Here is a 22,588-nt window from a genome sequence, read left to right on the forward strand (position 1 = left end):
GGATGATTGTCAGATAATTTTGTGCAAATTTATTGATATAAAACTTATGATTTAATTTGATTCCATTTAAGAAACGATGTAATTCAGGAAGTGATATTAGTAAACTTTAATTGTCGTTTCTTTGTGTTTTCAGAGAAACAAATTATGGTTTATTTTTGAAAATCCTGAATAATATATCTTATAAAACGACAATTTTGTTAACTAAAACAAGATGGACCGGTTGCAATTTGAGTTTACGATGATAGCTTCAAAGGATGGCAAATCTAATGTATTAGCCATAACCTCAATATCTACAGAAGATGGAAAATGTTATGTTTTACCTGATGGACTCGAACCGGTGATTCATCACACATATATTGTCAAAATGAACACTTTCTCAAAAATAAAGAATAGCATAAAGAAAAGGCATCAAAGTAGAAAAATATGGATAAAATTGGATGAAGATCTAAATAAGACACATAAGAAATGTATTAGATGCAATAATAAAAGAAGGCCTTAGATTGAAGTTTCAGAAATGTACCTTTGCTTCAAACTCAGTGAAGTACCTCGGCTATGTAATTCAGAATAATTCGGTAAGACCACAAAAGGACAATTTGATCTCAATAAGAAATTTTCCAACTCCTAAGACGCAAAAGAATATAAGACAATTTTTGGGAAAAATCAACTTCTACCATGAATACATACCAAGAAGCGCAATGATCTTGGAGCCATTACATAATTTATTAAGAAAAAACGAAAAGTTTGTGTGGTCAGAGAAGTGTGAAGAATCATTTAATCAAATAAAAAGATATTTATGTTCTCAACCTGTATTGGAAATATTTGACAAAGATTTACCAATAAAAATATTTACGGATGCATCTTTAGAGGGTATTGGAGCAATATTAAAACAGACACAACCAGACGGTAAAGACAAACCTGTGGCATATTTCTCAAAAAAACTGAATGAATCTCAAAAACGGAAAAAGGCTATATATTTGGAATGTTTTGCTATGAAAGAAGCTGTTAAATATTGGCAACATTGGCTCATTGGAAGACAATTCACTATTTACTCAGACCACAAACCTCTAGAGAACATGAATATTAAATGCAGGACAGATGAAGAATTAGGTGACCTCACATATTACCTATCTCAATATGACTTTACAGTAAAATATATACCTGGTAAAGAAAATGTAGAAGCAGACTGTTTGAGCCGAAACCCAGTATTAGAATCAGAAGATAACAACGAGGAACTACTGAAAATAGTTAATTTAATACAAATAAAAGATATAGTTGTAGACCAAGAAAAAAATACAGCAATAAAAGAAAAGAAAAAAAATCTAATACACAAAAATAAAATCTACTACAAAAAAATAAAGAAACATGAAAAGATCATCCTCTCAGAAGAATTTAGCAAAAATCTTATAAAAAAGGTGCATGAAGATCTATGCCATATTGGAATCAGACAGTTACAGAAAAAAATAAGTCCAATATATACAGCTAAAAACCTAACAAAAAATATCATGAATATTTGTAAAACATGTGAAATATGCATAAAAAATAAATCAAGATGTAAAGAAAACTTTGGATTGATGTCACATCTGGGACCAGCAACGAAACCATTTGAGATAATGTCAATAGATACTATCGGTGGCTTTGGAGGATCTAGGTCAACAAAAAAATACCTACATCTTTTAGTAGACCACTACACAAGATATGCATTTATTACGACTTCAAAAACACAGAATGCAACTGACTTTATAAAACTAACAAAAAAAGTCCTAGAGACAGATGAGATTGGAATAATTTTGACAGATCAATATCCGGGCATCAATTCACGAGAATTTAAGCAATATTTGCAGGAGAATAACATCAAACTAATCTTTACAGCTGTCAATACACCATTTTCTAACGGCTTGAATGAGAGATTAAATCAAACTATTGTGAATAGGATGAGATGTAGAATAAATGAGAAAAATAATAAGAAAACATGGACAACAGTAGCAAGAGAATGTGTACAGAAATATAACGAAACTGAACACTCTGTTACAGGTTTTGCACCAAAATATCTACTAGATGGTACAAATGTCAGTATTCTACCAAATGAAATTAAAACAATAGAAAAAGAAGATAAGTGGATTGCTAATAGAAGATTAGCATTAGAGAATACAATAAAATCCCACAAGTACAACAAGAAAATATTTGATAGAAATAGAAAAATACAAAAGTTAGAGATAGGAGACAGTGTATATGTAGAAAATGGGAATAGACTGAATAGAAAAAAATTAGAAGAATTAAGAATAGGCCCTTTCAAGATAGTAGAGAAAATATCGAACTCCATTTATAGGATTGACACTGGCAACAGAAAAATGGAATCAACTTTATTCCACGTAACAAAATTACAACCTGCCACAACAGAAGCTGAAGAAATGGAAGTAGAAGAAAACGAATATGAAAATAACTCATAGATACCTACATTATGATATACTATTATTGGGAATTTTCTTTCTTAGGGGGGGAGATGTAATGAAATGACATTTCATTAATCTGTGGTTTTCAATGACGGATGATTGTCAGATAATTTTGTGCAAATTTATTGATATAAAACTTATGATTTAATTTGATTCCATTTAAGAAACGATGTAATTCAGGAAGTGATATTAGTAAACTTTAATTGTCGTTTCTTTGTGTTTTCAGAGAAACAAATTATGGTTTATTTTTGAAAATCCTGTATAATACAATTGTCCAGTCTATCTATCCCCCACTTGACCAACAACTATGACATACATATATACACAAACTTATTTATAGAATATATTTATGTATGAATTTAGTACAACTAAGTATATTCAAAAGTATTATCCACCTATTACATTTTCTTATAATATCACAATAATTAAGTTGTAAACAGTAATAAAATGATTAAAAACAGGTTTTATCTTGTTTCATTTAATAAATTAAAGACAAATGCTATTCTTAATGTCCGGAATTAAAATGTGCGTAACACTTAAGAAATTGATACTTATAGTAAGGCCGCTGAGTAATTACCGATTTGACAGATTATTCTTTACATTAATCGATATAACCTTGCACGAGCGTCACATTTGCCGAATGATTTAGAATACCTCTTTAATATAAAACTTTATGTCAAAATATCAAAATTAAGTAATTTTCCAATAAACACTGTTTCAAAACTTAAAATAGTTTGTAAATGATATGAAAACATTTATTTTTTGTTCTTTGGCGCGCTTGTATAAAGTTACATGGTGCGGATTCGTGCGTCTTGTTTTCATAGTGATGTGCTTAATAGTATTCGGTCCGAATTCATTGGAATAGGTATGATTTTTATTACAAGGAATATTGATGGAATATAGGAATAAGGAATATGGATATTTATTTTATTTCATCAAGGATACTCTACCTAATGAAGAACTTGTGTCTTTAACTATTATTGGTTTTGTTTTTATTTAATTACACTCTATACTAGAATATAAAAAACAAACTGATCCAAAATGATGTTAGGGTTACTGGTTCAGTCACTTCACTAGTATTGTCAATTTGTCATGTGTCAAATCGGTAATAATTCAGCGGCCCTACTATAATCACATATCCAGTAGTTTCAAAATGTGTGATTGTCACCTTTTACAACAAAAGGTGACACAATCACATATTTTTAGATTATTTATGCCGGTCTTTTTTTCTTAATTAAACAGAGAACGAGTAGAATGAGCATTGAACAAGTAAGTATGTCCAGAGTTTTGTTATAACAAGTTTTAAGAAGCGGGATGTATCTAGTACTGTATGGCGTCGCGTAGTCTGTGTGTCTCGCGATTAACTTTCCATAACAACAGGTTTATGTGTTGACGTGCGACGTTACAGTTTGTAGCGGGGGACGCGCGCGACAATAACTACCTTGTTGCGGCGACAGCACGACGACATGGTGACGAATGCGACGACACCGCGGCGATCAGTGAACTAATTGTTTGAAATTAGCTGTAATGCCGTCACGATATTAAAATTTACTGAATCCACGACTCTATTTAATTGAATAATGCTCATTAAATATATATAATTTTTAATACATAATACTTTCAATAATAGTTATGTTTTTTTTTTTTTTTTTAAAAAGACAACTCCCGCACTAAGAATTGCTCTTGTGACGCGGGGACTTTTACAAACATACAAACAACGGACACAAAGCACAACCAGACCCGAAACAATTATTTGTGGATCGCACAAATAATTATCCCGTGTGGGAATCGAACCCACGACCTCCCGTTGCAGTGGTATCGGCGTGGCGACCTAAGCCACTGCGCCACGGAGGCAGGATTTATATTGCTTGTGATAGTATTTTGGTGTTAAAGTTCTTTTTTCTTTTCAACCCTTAGGTTAACTACTATTTATTATTGCAATGAATTAATTAGGTACATTGATTAGAAACACTGCACTTTATATTCAATGTCCAACAGGCAATTAACAATTAATCTTACCTACAATAGTCTCTTCCATTTTTATTATTCACTTAAAAATATTCAAGCACTATAGTATTCTGAGTTCTGAACTTCGGCTTAGTCTCCCCAACCAGACAGAGATAATGTCATGTGTTTGTTCCATCGCCGTCTTTATGCGACGCATCGTGATAAGGTGTGACATAAGAGGTTCGATCTATGTGTGTTGCGTGGGCACGAGTCCGTCGCGCAGCTGTCGCGCGAGCCACGCCACGCCGTCGGCGAGGCCGGCGCCCGACAGCGCGCACGACGCGCAGATGTGCCACGGCTTGTCCGTCATGCGCTCCAGGCACAGAGCTGGAACACATTCATTAAGGAAAGTTAATTACATAGCTATTCAGCATAGAAAAACATACAGACATAAAACCACGCCTTTTTCCCATGGCGTAAGCAGAGTTTAAAGACCGCTGCTAGCTAATTTGTACTATACCGTCTATAGGAGCTTACGCTTCGTTCGAATTCTTACATCTTGTCATATATTGACAGCCATTGACCACCGTTCACCGATATGATCTGGGGCATTCAGGCGTATTGGAAAGGCGTTGTGTTACTTCACTTTGTTACTGTACTTTGAGAGAAGACGTATTTGAAGCATGAAACAGTGTACCTGCGGCGACCTGCATGGGCGCGAGTGCGTGCGGCGCGTCCGACTTGTTGGCGAACACGAGCAGCGGCACGCGCCGCCCGAACATGTCGGGGTGCGCCAGCAGCAGCTCCAGCTCCTCGCGAGCCACCACTGTAACATACGTATCACACAACTTATTAACTCCTCAGTGCAGTCGCCATTACTCTTTGACTTTACGATATTTGTTTTCTTGACGTTTCGGCGCAAATTACATTGCCGACGGTCGCAACTCGCAACCAGTGGAGTTCAAAGGATAATATTAGGTGAAGACTTATTTAAATATAAGCGTCACACGCAGCATGTTCCGACACTCGGCTCTGAATGCAATTACAAGCGGCTCAGTGCGGAACAAGTTAGCCGGTACGTTTAAGTGAGGCTGTGGTCTGTATTGTGGTAGTTATGTAGTTAGTCGGCGGAGTGCAGCAGTTTCAACTAATATCCGGCTTCACAACAGATTGTGCGCTAATTGGACGCGCGCTCGTGGCCGGGAGCAGACCCACCGAGCGCGCCGACTGACGCGGAAGCCCGCGGGCGTACGACTGTGAAGTCTCAAATAACTTTATACATACATGATTACTCTGCCTTCCGGCCTTTTACTCGTATATAAAGTGAGGCAAAGTTAATTAATAGTTCGCCACGCAATATATTGTATGAAACACAAGAGAAACAAATTGCTACTTTAAAAACTATCTAGTGTATAATATTTCATGTCATGTTCTAATACCCAGCTGTGAAGCTGCTCGTGCTATTTTTTATATTCTCGTAAATATCTGGGAAACTAATTGAACTTGATAAAATATCGATGAACGAAAAGAGGAAGTTTCCTCGCAGATAAAAATACATCTAAGATGACCTAGATGGGTGCGTTAAAGTATGTACGTTATTTAAGTCAGGGTGAAATCATAATTCTTCTTCCTCTGTTGGTAACCTGACTGTCTTGAAGTGTCTTGTACTGTTTCTGACGACTGTCCCCTCAGAAGCCACACATAGGCTTAGAGAACAGCCTCCCATCACCAGATCTACCTTGATGTTTCTCAGAAAACGAGGCCGAGTACTTGCAGCTAAAGGGTGATGAACCGGCAGTGGTGGCACATACCGAGCCGCAGATGGTCGGCGGCGTCCACGACGAAGATAACGGCGTGCGCGCGCCGGTAGTGGCGCTCCCACAGCGCGCGGTGCCGCGGCGCGCCCGACACGTCCCACGCCGAGAACGACACGCCCGCACCTGCGACCACGCCACATCACCACATACACATACACATCAGAACATTAAGAAATACAGAGCCCCCCAGAAATATGTGGATATGACATTTAGTACGAGTTCAACTCTACTATTTCTCGGTGTGAAAACCAGAACAATAAAAAAATACTGAGAAACAAATTAGAGTATTAATTTAAACCGCATCTGGACGTATTTGTTGGAATGAAATAAATCGTGTTCAGATAAAAAGATAAAAACGTTTAATGAAATGTTTTGTGCGGAGATTGCGTCGGTGGCGGCGCCGTGCCTCTAGAGTTTCAATCTATTCGAGACAAATAATTGGGTTTTTTGTTAGAGCGGAGTGATTGGAGGGCGCCGAGGCTGAGTGCCGCCGACCGCGCCACGCTCATCATTATTGTGGAGCAGATTGGACATCGACCACTCCGCTTTATGCGTCGTGAACACTAAATAGACGTAATTACTCTCTTTCATTTAGATGTTATTGAATGCGGCTTTAGTTTGCTCGCTTAGACGTGACGTGAGGTGACGTGACGTGACGTGACGTGAAGTGACGTGACGTGAGGTGAGGTGAGGGGGCGCGGTACGTACTGGTGAAGTGTTCCTGGTGGTGCGCGACGGTGGGCACGGTGTGCGCGAGGCGCTGCTCGGGCGCGCGCAACGCGTTGAGCAGCGTGCTCTTGCCGCTGTTGTCCAGCCCCAGCACGAGCACCGTCACCTCCGCGCGCCCGCGGCCCAGCCACACCGACAGCTTGTCCAGAAGACCCATCCTCACTACACACACGACAAACATAGCTTATTTCATAGAGCCTCGCTCATTCGTTCAGTTTTGTAGAATTTGACTGGAGACTAAAAGAACGACTGCAACTATCTTTGTCTAGTGATCAGATGTTGAAATTATAACATTAAAACTGTCATACCATTTGTTACAGCAATTTTTACTTATACCAAGTTACCCACACACGATGTGACAGTTTCAATTAAGTATATTATCTACGTCTCATATATCTAATCCCTTTCCGAAATAATAAAACGCAGTTCTTCGGCCAGTGCATATTGTAAACTTACCTGTCTTCAGAAGTGCAGTACGGACTCACATTATATTGCACAAACTTGCGGCACTGTGACCTACAATGACATTAGTACAACTAGTAGGTATGTCGCAGAGAAGTGTCGTCGGTTGCCAAATAACTAGCGAAGTGTCTGTAGTGTCAGTAGTGTCGGTGGCGCTGGTACCGGCCGGTGCAGGCTCATCGCAACGTGACGCGCTATTAATCGCACTTTATACTCGCGAGTAGTCGCTGCTACTCCCAGCAGTATCGACGTTGTCGCCGTCGCCATGGCAACGCGCACACAACACACACTCAGTCAAAAATACGCTGTTTATACTGTACGATACGATTATGTTTGTACTTCAAGGCTGCTACTACAAACCATAAATATGCAAGGTGAAGGATTCCTGTAAAGATAGTAATAATATTTTTCCAGATTGTACTTGTCGAGACTTCCATCCCTTGGAAAATCTGAAAATAATTGAGAAAAGAAAATAAATTACAACAATCGAGATACATCGATTCTTACGGACAATTATGAACTGTACTGACTCTACGTTACACCGTGTCTCAATGTAGCGGGCTGAACAAGTTTGTTAATTGTTTGATCTTAATCTATCCCTTATGACACCGGTGTCGTGTCGTGTTAACTAAATGTACTAATTTAACAGTAAAAGTTATTTTTGCACGAAAGTACCCTGTCATGAATAGAATTGCTTCGTAATCAATATTAATTTCATTTGGCGTTTGTAATATTGATCCGATGCATATCGACTACACAAGTTTGAAGTTATATTTGAAACACAAATTACATCAGTAATAATATTTAATACTTTAATGTCACAGCTTAATATACTTACAAATATCTTAAATTAATCTTATATATATAAATGTTAATTGAATTACATAGATTGAGCAATAAATATATTATTATAATTTTACCATCAGTAAAGGATGATCGTTCCATCTCCTAATACTAGAGAACACACACAATGTTGGGAACATACCATCTACTTTAGTACTCACAAGTTTCTTATTGAAGCTAATGTTTAATTTGAACACACTTGTTTTTAATCCAGTTCACATGTGGTGCCTTTCGCGACATCAGTCTTTGTTTTCCTTGTATGAACGTCACATCTTAGTGACGGCGCTGCAGGTGACGACGCTGTCGCAGGTGTCTCGCTTGTTCCCGAGCAGTATGTCGTAGATCTCGCGCGGCGTGCGGCCGCGCGTCTCGGGCACGCGGCACAGCGCCAGCAGCGCCAGCGCCAGCGTGAGCGCGGCCGACAGCGCCAGCGCCGCCGCCACGCCGCCGCGCGCCGCCACCGCCGGGAACACCGCCACGTCCAGCGCGTTGCCCAGCCACGCCAGCGCGCCCACCAGCGTCACCGCGCAGCTGCGGTACTACGCACACACACACTTTACTAATCACCACTGAGAGACGTCAGCTAAAAGTATTCGCATCGAGCTCAGTATTGTAGGGGTAAATAGCTCGAATCTATTAAGAACGAGTTTAGTAGAGGGGCGTACCTCGTAGTCGAACATGTCTGCGAGCATGGCGTAGGGCGCGGGCTGCAGGCCGGCCGAGTCGGCGAACACGGCGAGCGCCAGCGCGGCGGCCGGCCACAGAGCGCGCGCGCCGCCCGCCACCGCGCCCGCGCCTAGCGCCAGGCACGCGCCCGTGCACAGCCCGCACCACACCATCAGGCGCTGCACACAATACCACATTACATTCACGTGTGTATAAATGATATCTCAGACACGAGTGACCTTTGAGGAACACTGTAGGCGGTTCCAGTAGCCGTAATCGATACTTTGATAAAACAAACGAATTCTGGTGTGAGCAAAAGAATAAATTAATATTGAAGATAATGCAGAGATGCATCCGGAGGCAAGGATATATTTGAAAAATGTGTAGTGTGTAGCAGCATTAGGTATGTCACAAAAGTCCTCCCGACTGACCTTTCTTCCGACCCTCTCGACTAGGTACAGAGCGAGCAGAGAGGCGAGCAGCTGCGCCACTCCGAGCCAGACGGCGTGTCGCGCGGGCCCGCCGGTGACGTCAGCCGTGACGTCAGCCACGACGTGAAGCGTGACGTTAGTGGCGGCGGGCACGGCGGCGTCGCGCGCCAGCACGAACACGCGCTCGGCGAACTGCAGCAGCGCCAGCACGCCGCACGACTCCTGCCCCACCACCATTATACACGACAGCGTGAAGGCGCGACGACGACCCGCGTCCTTGACTGTGTAACAAATGACATGGCATAGTAGATTATAGTGGCGGCTACACTCTTTGACGGGTTCCACAGCAGTCCGGGAGATCCGCACTGGCTGCCCTTGTGCGGCTCTCCCGGACATCTGTGGAACTAGGCTACACATAATAAACAGAGGAAACAACAATATAATATAAACTACTGATAGGTGACATACACATTTCCCTGATGATCTTGAAGGGTGACTGTTTGGTCTCTGTGGTGGGCAGCTCCGACAGTTCCACCTCTAGCTCCGGCGCGTCGGGCTCGACTCCGCGCAGCCACGCCAGGGACGCGCGAGCTTTCTGGAACGTCGTAATAACATTCTTCATTATATTCATCTTTAAGCTCCATATTTTGTACCAAGAGATCGACTCTACTTGAGAGTAGAGAGGTCGTGTAGGGTGAGCCCTAAGTTTACATAAGAGCTTATATGCCCAGAGCTTTTACATTACTGTATAAAAAAGAGAAAGAGTTAAAGTGGCATGCACACATGGCTGGGGAGAACAGTACACAATATGCGTGACGTACGTCGGCGTGTCCGTGCGCGGCGAGGTACTGCGGCGACTCGGGCACCAGCGCGAACACCACGCAGTGCAGCGCCGACACGCACAGGCAGCTCCACAGCACCGTCCTGCAACAGTACACCAATGTATCACGTCCACATACTCTGTACCATTTGGGATCCTTCGTCACTTATTTTAAGAACACTAGTCTTCTCTTACGATTTCAGGGATGTTGCTAAATGGTTTCGGGGTCCTGCACCATTCTGCAGTTATATTACATGGGAAATTTCCGCATAAAGAACTTAGCACAACTTGCCACAAGTAGTTCAAGAGGCATTTTTGTAAGATTATGTGTTTGTACCTGTGCGGCACATGCCAGTCTGCGGCGAGGTACATGAGCAGCACGCCGAGGTTGTTGGCCACTATGAGCGCCGACACCGCCGCGCCGCGCACGCGCTCCGAACACATCTGTAACATCACAACGTACACGTAATCAGGCTATAAACAACTATTTCACATCAAGGCTTATTTAGCTTTGACTTGTTGAAAGGCGTTGAATTATTGTACCAACTAGTTACATCGCTATCATGTTCTGACTGTCAAGACAGGGATGAGATAGAGGAAGGGCCATATTGTTACCTCTCTAGCGAGCAGCGGCGCGAGGGCCCACGCGCCGGCGCCGGCCAGCCCCGCGCACGCGCGCGCTGCCACCAGCCACCACCCGCCGCCGCACAGCTTCAGCGACCAGCACGCCTGCAACATAACGTCACACGTTATATTTACTGCTAGTTGCGACGACAATTCATTCTCAAACTGGAGTTTTCACAAAGCTTCCGCAGCCTCGTAAGTAAAAGAGCTAATGCTCAGTGTTCTCACCACGAACATGGCGGAGGTGGCGATGAGCGCGGGCTTCCTGCCGGCGGCGAGCGCGCGCGCGCACAGCGGCACGCCCAGCAGCGAGGCGGCGAACGTGACGGCGGCCGCCACCACGACGCGCAGCTCGCGCGCGTGCTCGCCGCCCAGCGTCGCGTCGCCCTCCACGCTCTCGCCGCTCGCCAGAGACACCCACCCCATCGCCAGCCCGAACGACATCGTCGGAACGTTTACTGAAAATAAACATTATCTATACTTCACACACACACACATTCCACATTTTACCTAGAAATGCCTAACGTTTCGGCACAGGTTGCAGTCGGCCTGCGACCACCAGACAACCAGCGCCGAAACGTTTGGTATTTCATCTCAGGTAATAGAAAAACAACCTAGCAACAATGGGAACATTGCCAAACTCTGAGCTGTAGCAGACTTATGTGTAAAAAACCAACAACACTTTCTGAGTCGTATCAAGAAAACTTCAAACTTTCTTCTTTTACACTATTGTTTTGTCAAGAGTAAATATTCCTGCACCATTTGAGTTATTTCTTTGGTTTATTATGTGGAAACAGTAACTATGTATATAATACCTAACTGTTATAACTAAACGAGGGTTAACGTTGTATAACGAATTAAAACTTAGTTGTTATAATGTGTCGCCCTCGCACGGCGCTCTTTCGAGTTAAACGTGCGCTGTACCGCGATCCGCGCCTCCCGCGACAACTGAGTCATGAAGTGAATAACTAACAGGTACCTACCGAGTACCGACCCTCAGTAATATACATAGATACTTAATTTAATACAGATCTTTTCTTGAATCAAAATAATTTTCACTCCAATGAAGAAGTATAGAACGCCTAGTATAATGAAAATGCCACGAGATGGCGTTAGTAGTGATAGTAAAGTTAGATCACAGAATTTCTAAGAATACGATGGTATTATTAAAATTGTGTAATTTCTATAAGATGTTATAAATGGTTTAACATATTATAATGTGTGTGTAATGCGGCGTGGAATGTCCATGTACAAGGAAATTGAGTGCATCCAATCAATCGTACGTTGCATGGCTGCATTTAAATAAGTGTCACGTGCGACGTATTATAAGAAGTCTGTCATGTTGGAGAAAAAACAACTAGTTCATAATAAATAAACATATTGTATGTTACTTTAATACAACGTGGTCCTTTATGCTTGTCCACCAAAGCTTTCATAAACATATTATTAATTTGACTTTTAGATATAAGAATACACTTTTGATAATAATCATGCAACACGAAAATTGTATGACTTGCAGAATAACTGAAATATTCCCAACAGACTAGCGGTGAACAAACTGTTCACTTACTAATAACACATCGTCATCTATTTATAATTGACTAGCTGACCCGCGCAACTTCGTTTGCGTGTATCCCGCTACTTCGACAAATACAGTCAACGCACCAACACATATTGGATACTAATTTTCAATTCACAATAACTTCTCTTTCCCTTAACCGCGTTTAAAATATTAAAATGTTTTTTGGTTTCTGTGACTCTTCTTTGATCGCCCCCCCCCTATCAGTTTTTGGAAAAAATATTTAAGTAATGTACAGATTTTTTTTTGTCTTATATGTATAGATCAAAGTCGTAGTACCTACTTTTTAATATTATTTATTTTTTATGTACCGTTTTTTTATATTTTTTGTTTTTTTTCTTATGTACTTACCTACTTTTGTTATATACATCTAACTATTATTTTCTTGTTTACTTTTTAAATTATTTACATTCTACATTTTATTACTTTTACTTATTTTTTATTTACATTTATTTTTAGAAGATTAACTTTGTCTACATTTTTTGAAATATAATATAAGGTATACATACATTTTCATTTTAACGATGAGAAAGGTTTCCCTTTAAATTAAAGACTATCTACAATTAAAAACTACCTGTAGGTAGATATACATATTATTTTCCCGCCGCCGCGGCCGGCCCGTACCGTGCCGCAATACTAATATCGTGATATCTCCTAAACTATATGTCTAAATAACACACTGTAAACTGCAAAAATAATCTAAATTAAATGCTCGTGATGATGAACTTACTTATTTTGATAAGGATATATGTATTATTGGTTATATCACCAGTTAAACATCACCCAACGAATTAAATGTTTTTTTAATACAGAAAAGTAGTTTTTGTGACTTAAATAAAAAAGCTGGATATATGTCATCGCGGACTTTTTTGTAGAACTAATAAAGACCAATGTTTTTGCTATACATTGTTCTTACTTGTATCCAACGGTATAAGCGGCGCACGCACAAATGCAATCTTCAATTAGATTTTTTTTCTGACTTCTTGGACATAAATCGCTATAACTCAGCTAATATAGTTTCAATGTATTTCAATTATATATAAAAACCTGTCGGAGAAAATACTCTTTCTATTAGTGAAAACCGCATCAAAATCCGTTGCGTAGTTTTAAAGTTTTATGCATACGAAGGGACTACAGACAAAATGGGCGACTTTGTTTTATACTATGTAGTGATACTTAATCATTTGAAGCACATTACATGATGACTACTCACCATCTTAGAACATCAACAACATATTATATTTTTTCGTAACTTTGGTTTTCCCTCATTTTTTCACTACGGGCATGTTTCTAAAAATATTATTACAACTTTAATAACATTCACAATAATAACTTTGCAGTAAAAAATAACAAATCAAACAAATAATTAATGAAGTGCAAAAACTGCTTACTGAGAAAACACCTTCGGGGTTTTGACGAGATGATGACAGGTTTAGGTTTAAAATAGATTTTTGTAGTTCTTGTTGAATAATAGTATCAATTATGTCAGAATGTTTGGTGGATTTGAAACGATTTAATATTAATGATAAGTGTGAACTGTCGTGGTGAAACAGGCGCAGTCGTGTGTGTTAAATTTACTATATATACTAAGTATTACTTAGGTACCCGTAACTATCCACCTCATTTATTTTCTAATAATTTTCTGTATAATATTGTAAAGGTCCGCCACGCTGTGAAGTATGAACCGTGTCTACCGCGTATAATCAAGTAGCGCGCCTAATTCCTTTTTGTGTCTCGTTCATTTTGACTCATTAAAATATATAATATTATAGTGAGCGTGCCGAAAAACGTGCGCTAAACACGTCGTTGTTACACTCTGCCACTAACTGTCTGCTACACGGCAATGCAATCTTCATGACTTAAATACATATGTAATAAATAAATATATATTTGTATATAGTAATACTGGTTTATGCTATTCATTCTATTATTGTCTGCAAAAACAGTTGGTATAATTAAATAAACGTGTTTTTAAGATTAGGTAGCGTAGTAATCTGCGCTAACATTTCATAACTTGATTTTGTAAAAAATACAAAACCGTGACATTCTAATGACATTTGTGTACCGGATTTATAAGTAGACCCGAGTACATCGTCGTGATTTATATACTCTTTGATACCAGTAGTAGAGAAGTAGCCGCGAGTAGCGAGTTATGTATGTACTCGTACTCACACAATCTACTCACGAGTGATAAATGTAAAGTAGGGTCGACCTGCCCTTGACCCTGATCTCGTAATGGTGAAAAAAACCATTTGTGTCATTAAATATTTAATTAATTAACATAATAGATGAGTCCGACTGACGCATGGCGGTCAGTTACCAAGTTGTATCAAACACAACTCGTGACACTATCGGCACATGGATTAGCTTGTAAGTATAGCTGATGATCGATTTGTAGCCATGTGCACCCACTTGGCAAGTATAAGAATCTTGTAGACAAGAGTGAGGGAAGTGCAACAAATAATTCAACAGAGAATCAATCAGCCGTCAGTGTGTCACATAGTGTGTGAGCACTAAGTGAGCAGCGCGGTGACTTACTCAGTACGACCATCATGGTCTGTCGCAGCAGAGCCCGCGCGCGCCGCAGCCCCCGCGCCGCCGGGACCTGCTGCTGCGGCTTCACCGTCATCGTGCACCACGCACCCACCACTCGCTACTGCACTTACTGTTACAACACACGCCCCGCACTTGTAGTCTTCGGTACAGTCTGTAGGTGAGCGTTAGTGGCACGAGCTACGGTCCTGAACATGCAGCAGTTCACTGTAGCACTGGAACACGCTCCGTCGCGAATCATCAGACAAACTGACACCAGCTTTGAGCCCACGAGCGATCTAGCGCGACGATGTGAGTGGAGCGTGTTGTGGACGCGCGCGACAGCCGACACGGCCGGACTACAGCGCGTCGCCGGCGAGCCGCACTTTATTAAAGCTCGCCGACTTCACCGACACACGCACGACACGACACCTACCCCTTTTGACATAAATGTGTGAATCACACAACTAAGGAAAATAATAACTATGTACTTACTTCCTAAAAAAAGTTTTTCTGAAATTAACTATGTATAAAAAACTGAAAAAACTTATATGAAGAGAAATGTTCCGTACCATTGCATAGTTATGTAGGTACCTACTTTAATAAGCATTTATCAAGAGCAATTTTAATATGTAGGCCCCAACTTGAAATCTTAGGTACCTACTGTAAAAAACTCTTAAAAGCCGAGTCCCCCTCAACTAAGTACTGATTTATCACTAATCGCCAATATCAACAAACATAACCGTATTAATCACCTTAAAAGTCATACAAATCATAAAGATGCTCAACGTGCAACTTAATAGTCCGCGACGCCGCCGACAAACTCGACACTACTCAGCAGCCTCGTGGATAGTCTGAGCACCTCTCGATGATACTGGAGTGTGCATGAAGCTATGAAGTGACTACATGTTGCACGCAGCTCCGCGCCCGCCACCACGGTCACTGCAACAAGTGGAACTGTACGAGTCAAGTGACAAGCGCCTGACAGGATTGATGCTGCAACCTGTATCATGAGCCAACATTGCGGAACACAAATCAGTGATGGTTCGTTCCTACCAATAGTTTCAAGCTGATATCCTTCTTTGTGATTCCTATGTGTCGTCGTTTTGTACATCGCGGTACCAAATATACCACTGACGTATATTAAACATAACTTTGCATTTCAATAGGATCGTCTTATTGTTACCTATCCTCGTATTCCTAAAAAGATAATTATGTCGTCGGTATGCGCTCATTGTTACGAGTATGGATACACGGAACTGTACGGAGTAGCCTTAAAAATCTGCATTTTGATGTACGAACAATGAAGACATGCTTTGTTATAAGTTGTACGATATGTGACTATTATCTGTTATAGATGACTTCCCACTTGACACTTTGTACATTTTCATCCTCATGTAACCACATAAGAGTAAAATAGTGTAACACGCACGTACTTTATCCGAACCTTTGGTAATAAGGTGTTAGATTTTCGTAATAATTGAAAAAATGTTAAGTAAAATAACATTGCTATCGTTTTCGTCAATCGAATCTAAATGTTACAATATTACATTTAATTTTATTTTGTCCTATATTTGTTTAACTTGAAATTATTTTGTATCGCATAGTCATTATACGTAGCTCGTTATTAGTACATGTACAGATACTCTCATAATGTCTACATGTATTTGTCTTGACTTAGGAATTTTATCAATCGAATCTCCCACGTTCTGAAAGTGTCCAATGTCAAATATGTATGAATAAAAAAAAATTGAAATATAATAAAAAGGTATATATATACTAATAGATATTCGATATATAATAAGATTAACTTAGCCGTTGAGCTGACCTAGGCGGTTGGTATAATCCCCTTTTCTGAATAGCAGAAGGTAAAAACTAGTTTCCGTAGAATATTGTTGGCTGGTAATTTTATTGTACCTGGTGTAATGTAAGTAAGTAATAAATAAACAGTGGACGTGTGGGACGTGTCGTCGTGTGGAGATCCCGCGTCTCAGAGCGCAGCGCCACTCGCATACAAAACTGAGCCAACAGCCGCTGTGACCGCTGTGACGTGCCGCACACAGATGACACGACAATATCCAACATTCCAGTTAAAACGGCGCCTGATCTTGAATGCGCTAAAGCACACTGCATCGGTATTGTATCTATAGAGTTCTAATCCCGGGACGGGCTAATAACTTATTCTTGCTTTTTACCCCGTGCGGGTCACACACGTAAAGCCCGGCCTGTAGTACCTACCTGGTCTCACAGCCGCCGCGTCAGTTATCCGTCCCAACATTCTACGAGAGTGGTGGAATACAGACTGTACCTATGCATGGTGCAATCACTTGCACACTATAAACAAAGTCCTGCTTACTTGTCTGCTTTCAAAACCGAATATTGGCAAGGAGGTCATTATTATTTACCTGATGTGTCTCTCTCGTCTCTCAAGAATAGGCACTTAGGTTTACGCACGATTTAACTATTAAGAGCCTCATTTGCCTTGAAAGATCATAATTTTTATAATCGTACAATTTTCCTCAATTAGGCAGCATAGTATTTACGTACGGACATAACCATCTCATGTTGAAGTTTATTATTGTTTAAATCAATAATATGATATAGGTAATTGTTGGTGGGTACATAAATAATATAATATAAGTAGGTACCTACCTACAGTATCGTATACTGTGGCATAACTACCGCGTTTGATACCTAGTAGGTACCTACATCATTTTGGTAGTTGTTAGCTATGAGAAATACTTAAATGATGAATAAAATGCGTGATGATGTTTTTGCTTTCTCTTGACAGAGAGTGATATTATACGTAACCCCATTACATGGTATCGGTATTTAATTACTAATTTAATATTTCCGTGTGCTAAACAAATCATGTTTTACGTTATCAACAATTAGCCAAACAATATTAAATACTTAACAAGTTATCAGTGTAAACTAGTGTAAACATACATGCACGCGTTTCCTGACTGAACCTTAGCCTAATCGACGTATTATTATGTTTGTAAATTAACAGCGATATTCGGCATTCACACACATCGAGTCACGGTGCCGCCGTGGCTCCATCATTGCAGAACAACCTTCCGGTCAGACAATGTAGCCTTGACCTTTGACCTCAATAATATCATTTTGTGGTCGTCTCACTAGATGCCGTTAGAAACAATTTTATCTAACAAACGTCAAAACGTCACAAGCTTCAATGCGTTCCAGGATATAATTATAAGTATTCGTAACATTTTTATCAATCACTATTTTGCTCTAAGCCAAACAATAAATCTCATTTTTGCGAATTTGACACACTAACAAAAATAAGACTAACTCAAACTGTTCAGTTGATTACCTAAATATTCACGTTTACTCTAATGTCTACTAAAATCTTATTTAAGAAAAAAATATTTGTAATTTATACATGCTCAACATATAAAAATGCTATTCTACGTGAACACGGCCACGCTGTCAATTCTGACAGTCGATGACAACAACATCCGATATTCGAAGCGATCAAAATCTTGAACAATGGAATATGTAGTGATATAGACATGGCCTCGAGATAAAACTAATGCACGATTAGCATCAACATCGATCGTAATCACAATAGTTTGTGTTTTGGACATCGCCAAGTGTGATCGGTTAAATCAGCGATTCGTAGTCGTGGAAGAGCGTTAGAGTGAGGCGGACGCGATGTTGTCTCGCTACGTGGTGTCGCAAGTGAAGCACAACTCGTACTTCCTGGTCGGGCTGGCGCTGGGGCTGTGGGTGTCGCTGGCGGTGGTGCCGCTGGACGAGGAGCCGACGGCGGCGTGCTCGAGCGCGCTGCTGGCGGCGCCCGTGCCTGATGAGTACGAGCCGCAGCGCGAGGAGCGGCCGCTGGGCCCCGCGGGCCACGCCGCCGGCCGCAGCGTGCAGCGCCCGCGCTACTACAGCACGGAGCTCGGCATGAGAGGTAACAACAGTAACTGTGCTTCTACAAAAATGGTGATATGTATACATCAACATAAAGTGCACCGTCTTCTCAACTTTATATTTAGGAAAATATTATAAGTGAATGACTTGTTACACAGTACAATAGTTTGTGTAAGTTAAAAAGTATAGCCATCTCATTTGAAATGTAGTCAGTATTATATATTATTCTTTCTGCCCCAACAATGAATGATTGTTGATGTCTCAATTGTAGGTTCTCTACTGACGGGAGTACTCAGCTCAGAAGAAGCTCTAAAGAGTCAGATAGCTGCACTGAACCAAACCACAGCACGCCTGCAGCCTGCTATGAAATTCTTTATAACTGCCAGTGCCATGAGCTCAGTCCCCGGCCTGGCCAATGTGGTGGGATTTACAGACACTCGTGAAATGCTGAAACCATTCCATGCCCTCAAGTATTTAGCAGACAACTATCTGGAGGAGTATGACTTCTTCTTCCTGGTGTCCGACCAAGCTTTTGTGAATGCTCGGCGTCTCACTGAATTAGTGTCTCAGCTGAGTGTCAGCCAGGATGTGTACATGGGTGTGGTGGCAGAGGATGACAGTCACTACTGCTCACTCGGTTAGTATGGTCCTGCTCTATACAACTAAAACTATTTTATTTTGGTGTTTGTTCAATGTTTAATTGACTTTCAAACTTACTATATTTATATACACTACAGTAAGTTTACAAGTCACAGATATCATAGCTCGGTAGTTTAAGTAAAGGAAAGTTAGACCTACAGTACATTGTTCCATGAATATTTTATTTTAGCTTTGAAGATGTTTCAAAATATCTTGTTTCTTTTTTAAATTGGCATTAGGATAACTATGAGATACTGACATGTCATGGCGTTCACTGCATTGAAGATTTGGTACATTGTTTTTCCATTTATTGTATTTTTTTCTTTACTGTGTTACATGTTTACAAATAGGTCTTTTGTCAAATATTTATATTCATCTTTAAAGGATGGACAGATTGTAATTCCTTTTAGCACTACTTTCACATAGTACTCTGAACAGGTGTCCAGTATTATGAACTGTAGTTCAGAAAACAATGTCGTTCCCACTTCCCAACACCTCTCACTAAAAACATCTGTTACTGTTTAAAAAAACTTAACCTCAGTATGTATCGTGTCGTATATCGACCGCGCGCCACACTAGAAGCGCGTGTGACTAGGCGTGTTCCCCCGTATGTCGCAGACGGCGGCATCCTGCTGTCCAATTCGGTGCTGCGCGCCGTACACAACGAGCTGGACTGGTGCGTGCGCAACTCGTACTCGCCGCACCACCACGAGAACATCGGGCGCTGCGTGCTGCACGCCGCGCACCTCGCCTGCACGCCCAGCCTGCAGGGCGAGTCGTACTCCGCCGTGCGCGCCGGGCCCCAGGGCGCCGCGCTCGCCGACGAGCTGGCCGACGCCGTCACCGTGTTCCCCGTGGACAAGCCCGCGGCGCTGTTCACGCTGCACGCCTTCGTGTCGCGCGTGCACTTGCAGCGCGACCGCCGCGCCGTCACGGCCCTGCGCGCGGCGCTGTGGCGCGGCGCCGCGCGCCACCCGCCCGGCTACCGCAACGCCACGTGGCCCGGCGGCCTGCGCTCCGACCCCGGGCTCGCGCCGCCGCTGCCGGACACCAGGTGCGCCGCGATCCCCGCCGACCCCTCCGCCGACGCGGAAGAAGCGAGCGACCACGAATTCTAATCTATCGAACGCGTTTCAGATTCGACCATCTGCGCTGGGTGTCGTTCAACAGCACGCACGCGTTCTTCCCCGACGACCACCACGAGGTGGCGTTGATCGACGGCGCTCACCGCCAGGCGCTCGACGTTAGTACTCTGCTAGCTTTCTTTCGCTCGTGTTATTACCCGCCGTTTAATTTTGTGTGACGTCGCGAGGACGAGTCGTTCTTACGGCCGGTTCTTATACTCGGTCGCACAAGGTCGATCGGCGCGTACCGTCCGTAACCCCGTGCGTGTGCGCAGCTGGTGCTGGAGAGCGCGGAGGCGTGGTCGCTGCGGCGCTGGGCGGACGCGCGCCGCGTGCAGCTGGTGGAGGGCGCGTACCGCTGGGAGCCGGCGCGCGCGCTGCACTACCGCCTGCTGCTGCGCCTGCGCGCGGCGGACGGCGCGCACACGCTGCGCCTGCTGCAGGTGTCGCGGCCGCTGGGCGCCGCGCGCCTCGTGCCCGTGCGCTACGTCACGGAGAGCGCGCGCCTCACGCTGCTGCTGGTGGCCAGCGCCGCGCCGCCGCACCGCGCCGACACGCTCGCCTTCTTGGCGCGCTACGAGACCGTGTGCCTCACGCAGGACAAGAACACCGCGCTCGTGGTCGCGCTGCTGGGCGGCGCCAACGACACGGCGGGCGCGGAGGAGGTGCGCGCCGCGGCGGCCGCCATCGCGCGGCACCACGCGGGCGCGGCGCTGGACGTGCTGGAGCTGGGCGCGGCGCCGCGTGACGTCACGGACGACGCGCTGCCGCCCGACGACGAGCTGCAGCGCGCGCAGGCGGCGGCGCTGAGCGCGGCGCTGCCCTACATGACGCGCGACGCGCTCGTGCTGCTGCTGGTGCCGCACGCCGAGTTCAACCAGGACTTCCTCAACCGGGTGAGTGTCCGAATCGAAATCGATCGAACGATTTATTCGTTAAATGCTCACGATTGCGAAAAATCTGCGAATTTTAGTATCCGGCGAGAAACTATCCATTTTAATCGCCAAATATATATATTATACCCGATAGTTAGGGATACGTCGAACGGTACGACGGAGTATCGAGAGCGTCTATCCTCGTATCGGTGTAGAGATCACACGAAGTCGTTCCGTCGCAGGTCCGCATGAACACGATCGCGGGCGCGCAGTGGTACCTGCCGCTGGCGTTCGCGCGCTTCTCGCTGTACTCGCACCCGCGCTTCGTGGCGCCGGGCGGCGGCAAGCCCGCCACCAACACGGGGCGCTTCAACCCGGCGGCGCGCCTCGTGGCCGCCTTCTACCGCGCCGACTACGACGCGGCGGCGGCGGCGTGGCGCGGGCCGGCGGCGGCGCCCGCGGCCGACGTGCTGGCGCGCGGCGCGCTGCACGCCGTGCGCGCGCCCGAGCCCGCGCTGGTGCTGGCGCCGCGGCCCGCGCCCTGCCCGCCGCCGGCCCCGCCGGCGCCGCCCGCCTGCGCCCGGCGCGCCGCGCGGGACCGCTTCGCCGCGCTGGACCTGGGCGCGCGCCACTCGCTGGCGCAGCTGCTGCTGGAGCACGAGGCGGACCGCGCCGACTGACGCGCCCCGTAATATACTTTCTATGAGGGACGCGCGCTCGTTTTATTTCTCCTCTCGCAGTTCTAAACTCAATATACGGCCGGAACGACGTCTAATGGAATAGTATAGAATGGAATAACATAAATAATTAAGGGGCTCCCATACGACAGACGTGACTTTTAGGCTCATCTTCGCTCGATATACTGATAACAGCGACTGTAGGTCTAGCACGAAAACTTGCAATTGAATAATTTAAATTAAATTCATATTCAATTGATTTTTTTTATTTTTCTTGATCTTTTTTTTATTTTTTTATTATTAGATTCACTAAACGGAACAAAACACATAATATATAAAATTACACGATACATTCAATTGCGTTTGTTCTTCTTGAAGTGAATACTTTATTTACTAGCTACGTAGAGCTTATAACTAAACTTTTTAAGTGTACATCACAACACTGAACTATAAAACATGTTATAAAAATAGTT

General features: G+C 43.1%; 2 protein-coding genes across 2 annotated transcripts; one reads left to right on the top strand and one right to left on the bottom strand.

Annotated features, from left to right (window-relative positions):
• Positions 1-1,638: 1,638 nt before the first annotated feature.
• LOC142982829 (uncharacterized) lies at positions 1,639-15,400 on the bottom strand. The gene is made up of 14 exons (XM_076129513.1): positions 14,907-15,400; positions 11,018-11,247; positions 10,781-10,894; positions 10,503-10,609; positions 10,167-10,269; positions 9,814-9,940; positions 9,346-9,626; positions 8,914-9,093; positions 8,519-8,787; positions 8,391-8,425; positions 6,923-7,105; positions 6,209-6,337; positions 5,095-5,223; positions 1,639-4,784 (listed from the first exon to the last, which is right to left on the bottom strand). Exons 1-14 carry the CDS (start codon positions 14,995-14,997, stop codon positions 4,645-4,647), a joined length of 2,118 nt encoding a protein of 705 aa, XP_075985628.1. The 5' UTR covers positions 14,998-15,400; the 3' UTR covers positions 1,639-4,644.
• Positions 15,401-18,364: 2,964 nt separating this feature from the next.
• Chpf (Chondroitin polymerizing factor) lies at positions 18,365-22,148 on the top strand. The gene is made up of 6 exons (XM_076129119.1): positions 18,365-18,840; positions 19,072-19,437; positions 20,058-20,493; positions 20,577-20,682; positions 20,839-21,459; positions 21,681-22,148. The coding sequence occupies exons 1-6, from the start codon at positions 18,579-18,581 to the stop codon at positions 22,116-22,118; spliced, it is 2,229 nt and encodes a 742-aa protein (XP_075985234.1). The 5' UTR covers positions 18,365-18,578; the 3' UTR covers positions 22,119-22,148.
• The last annotated feature ends 440 nt before the right edge of the window (positions 22,149-22,588 follow it).

Source organism: Anticarsia gemmatalis, chromosome 22, assembly GCF_050436995.1.
Source record: "Anticarsia gemmatalis isolate Benzon Research Colony breed Stoneville strain chromosome 22, ilAntGemm2 primary, whole genome shotgun sequence".
Classification (NCBI taxonomy): domain Eukaryota; kingdom Metazoa; phylum Arthropoda; class Insecta; order Lepidoptera; family Erebidae; genus Anticarsia; species Anticarsia gemmatalis.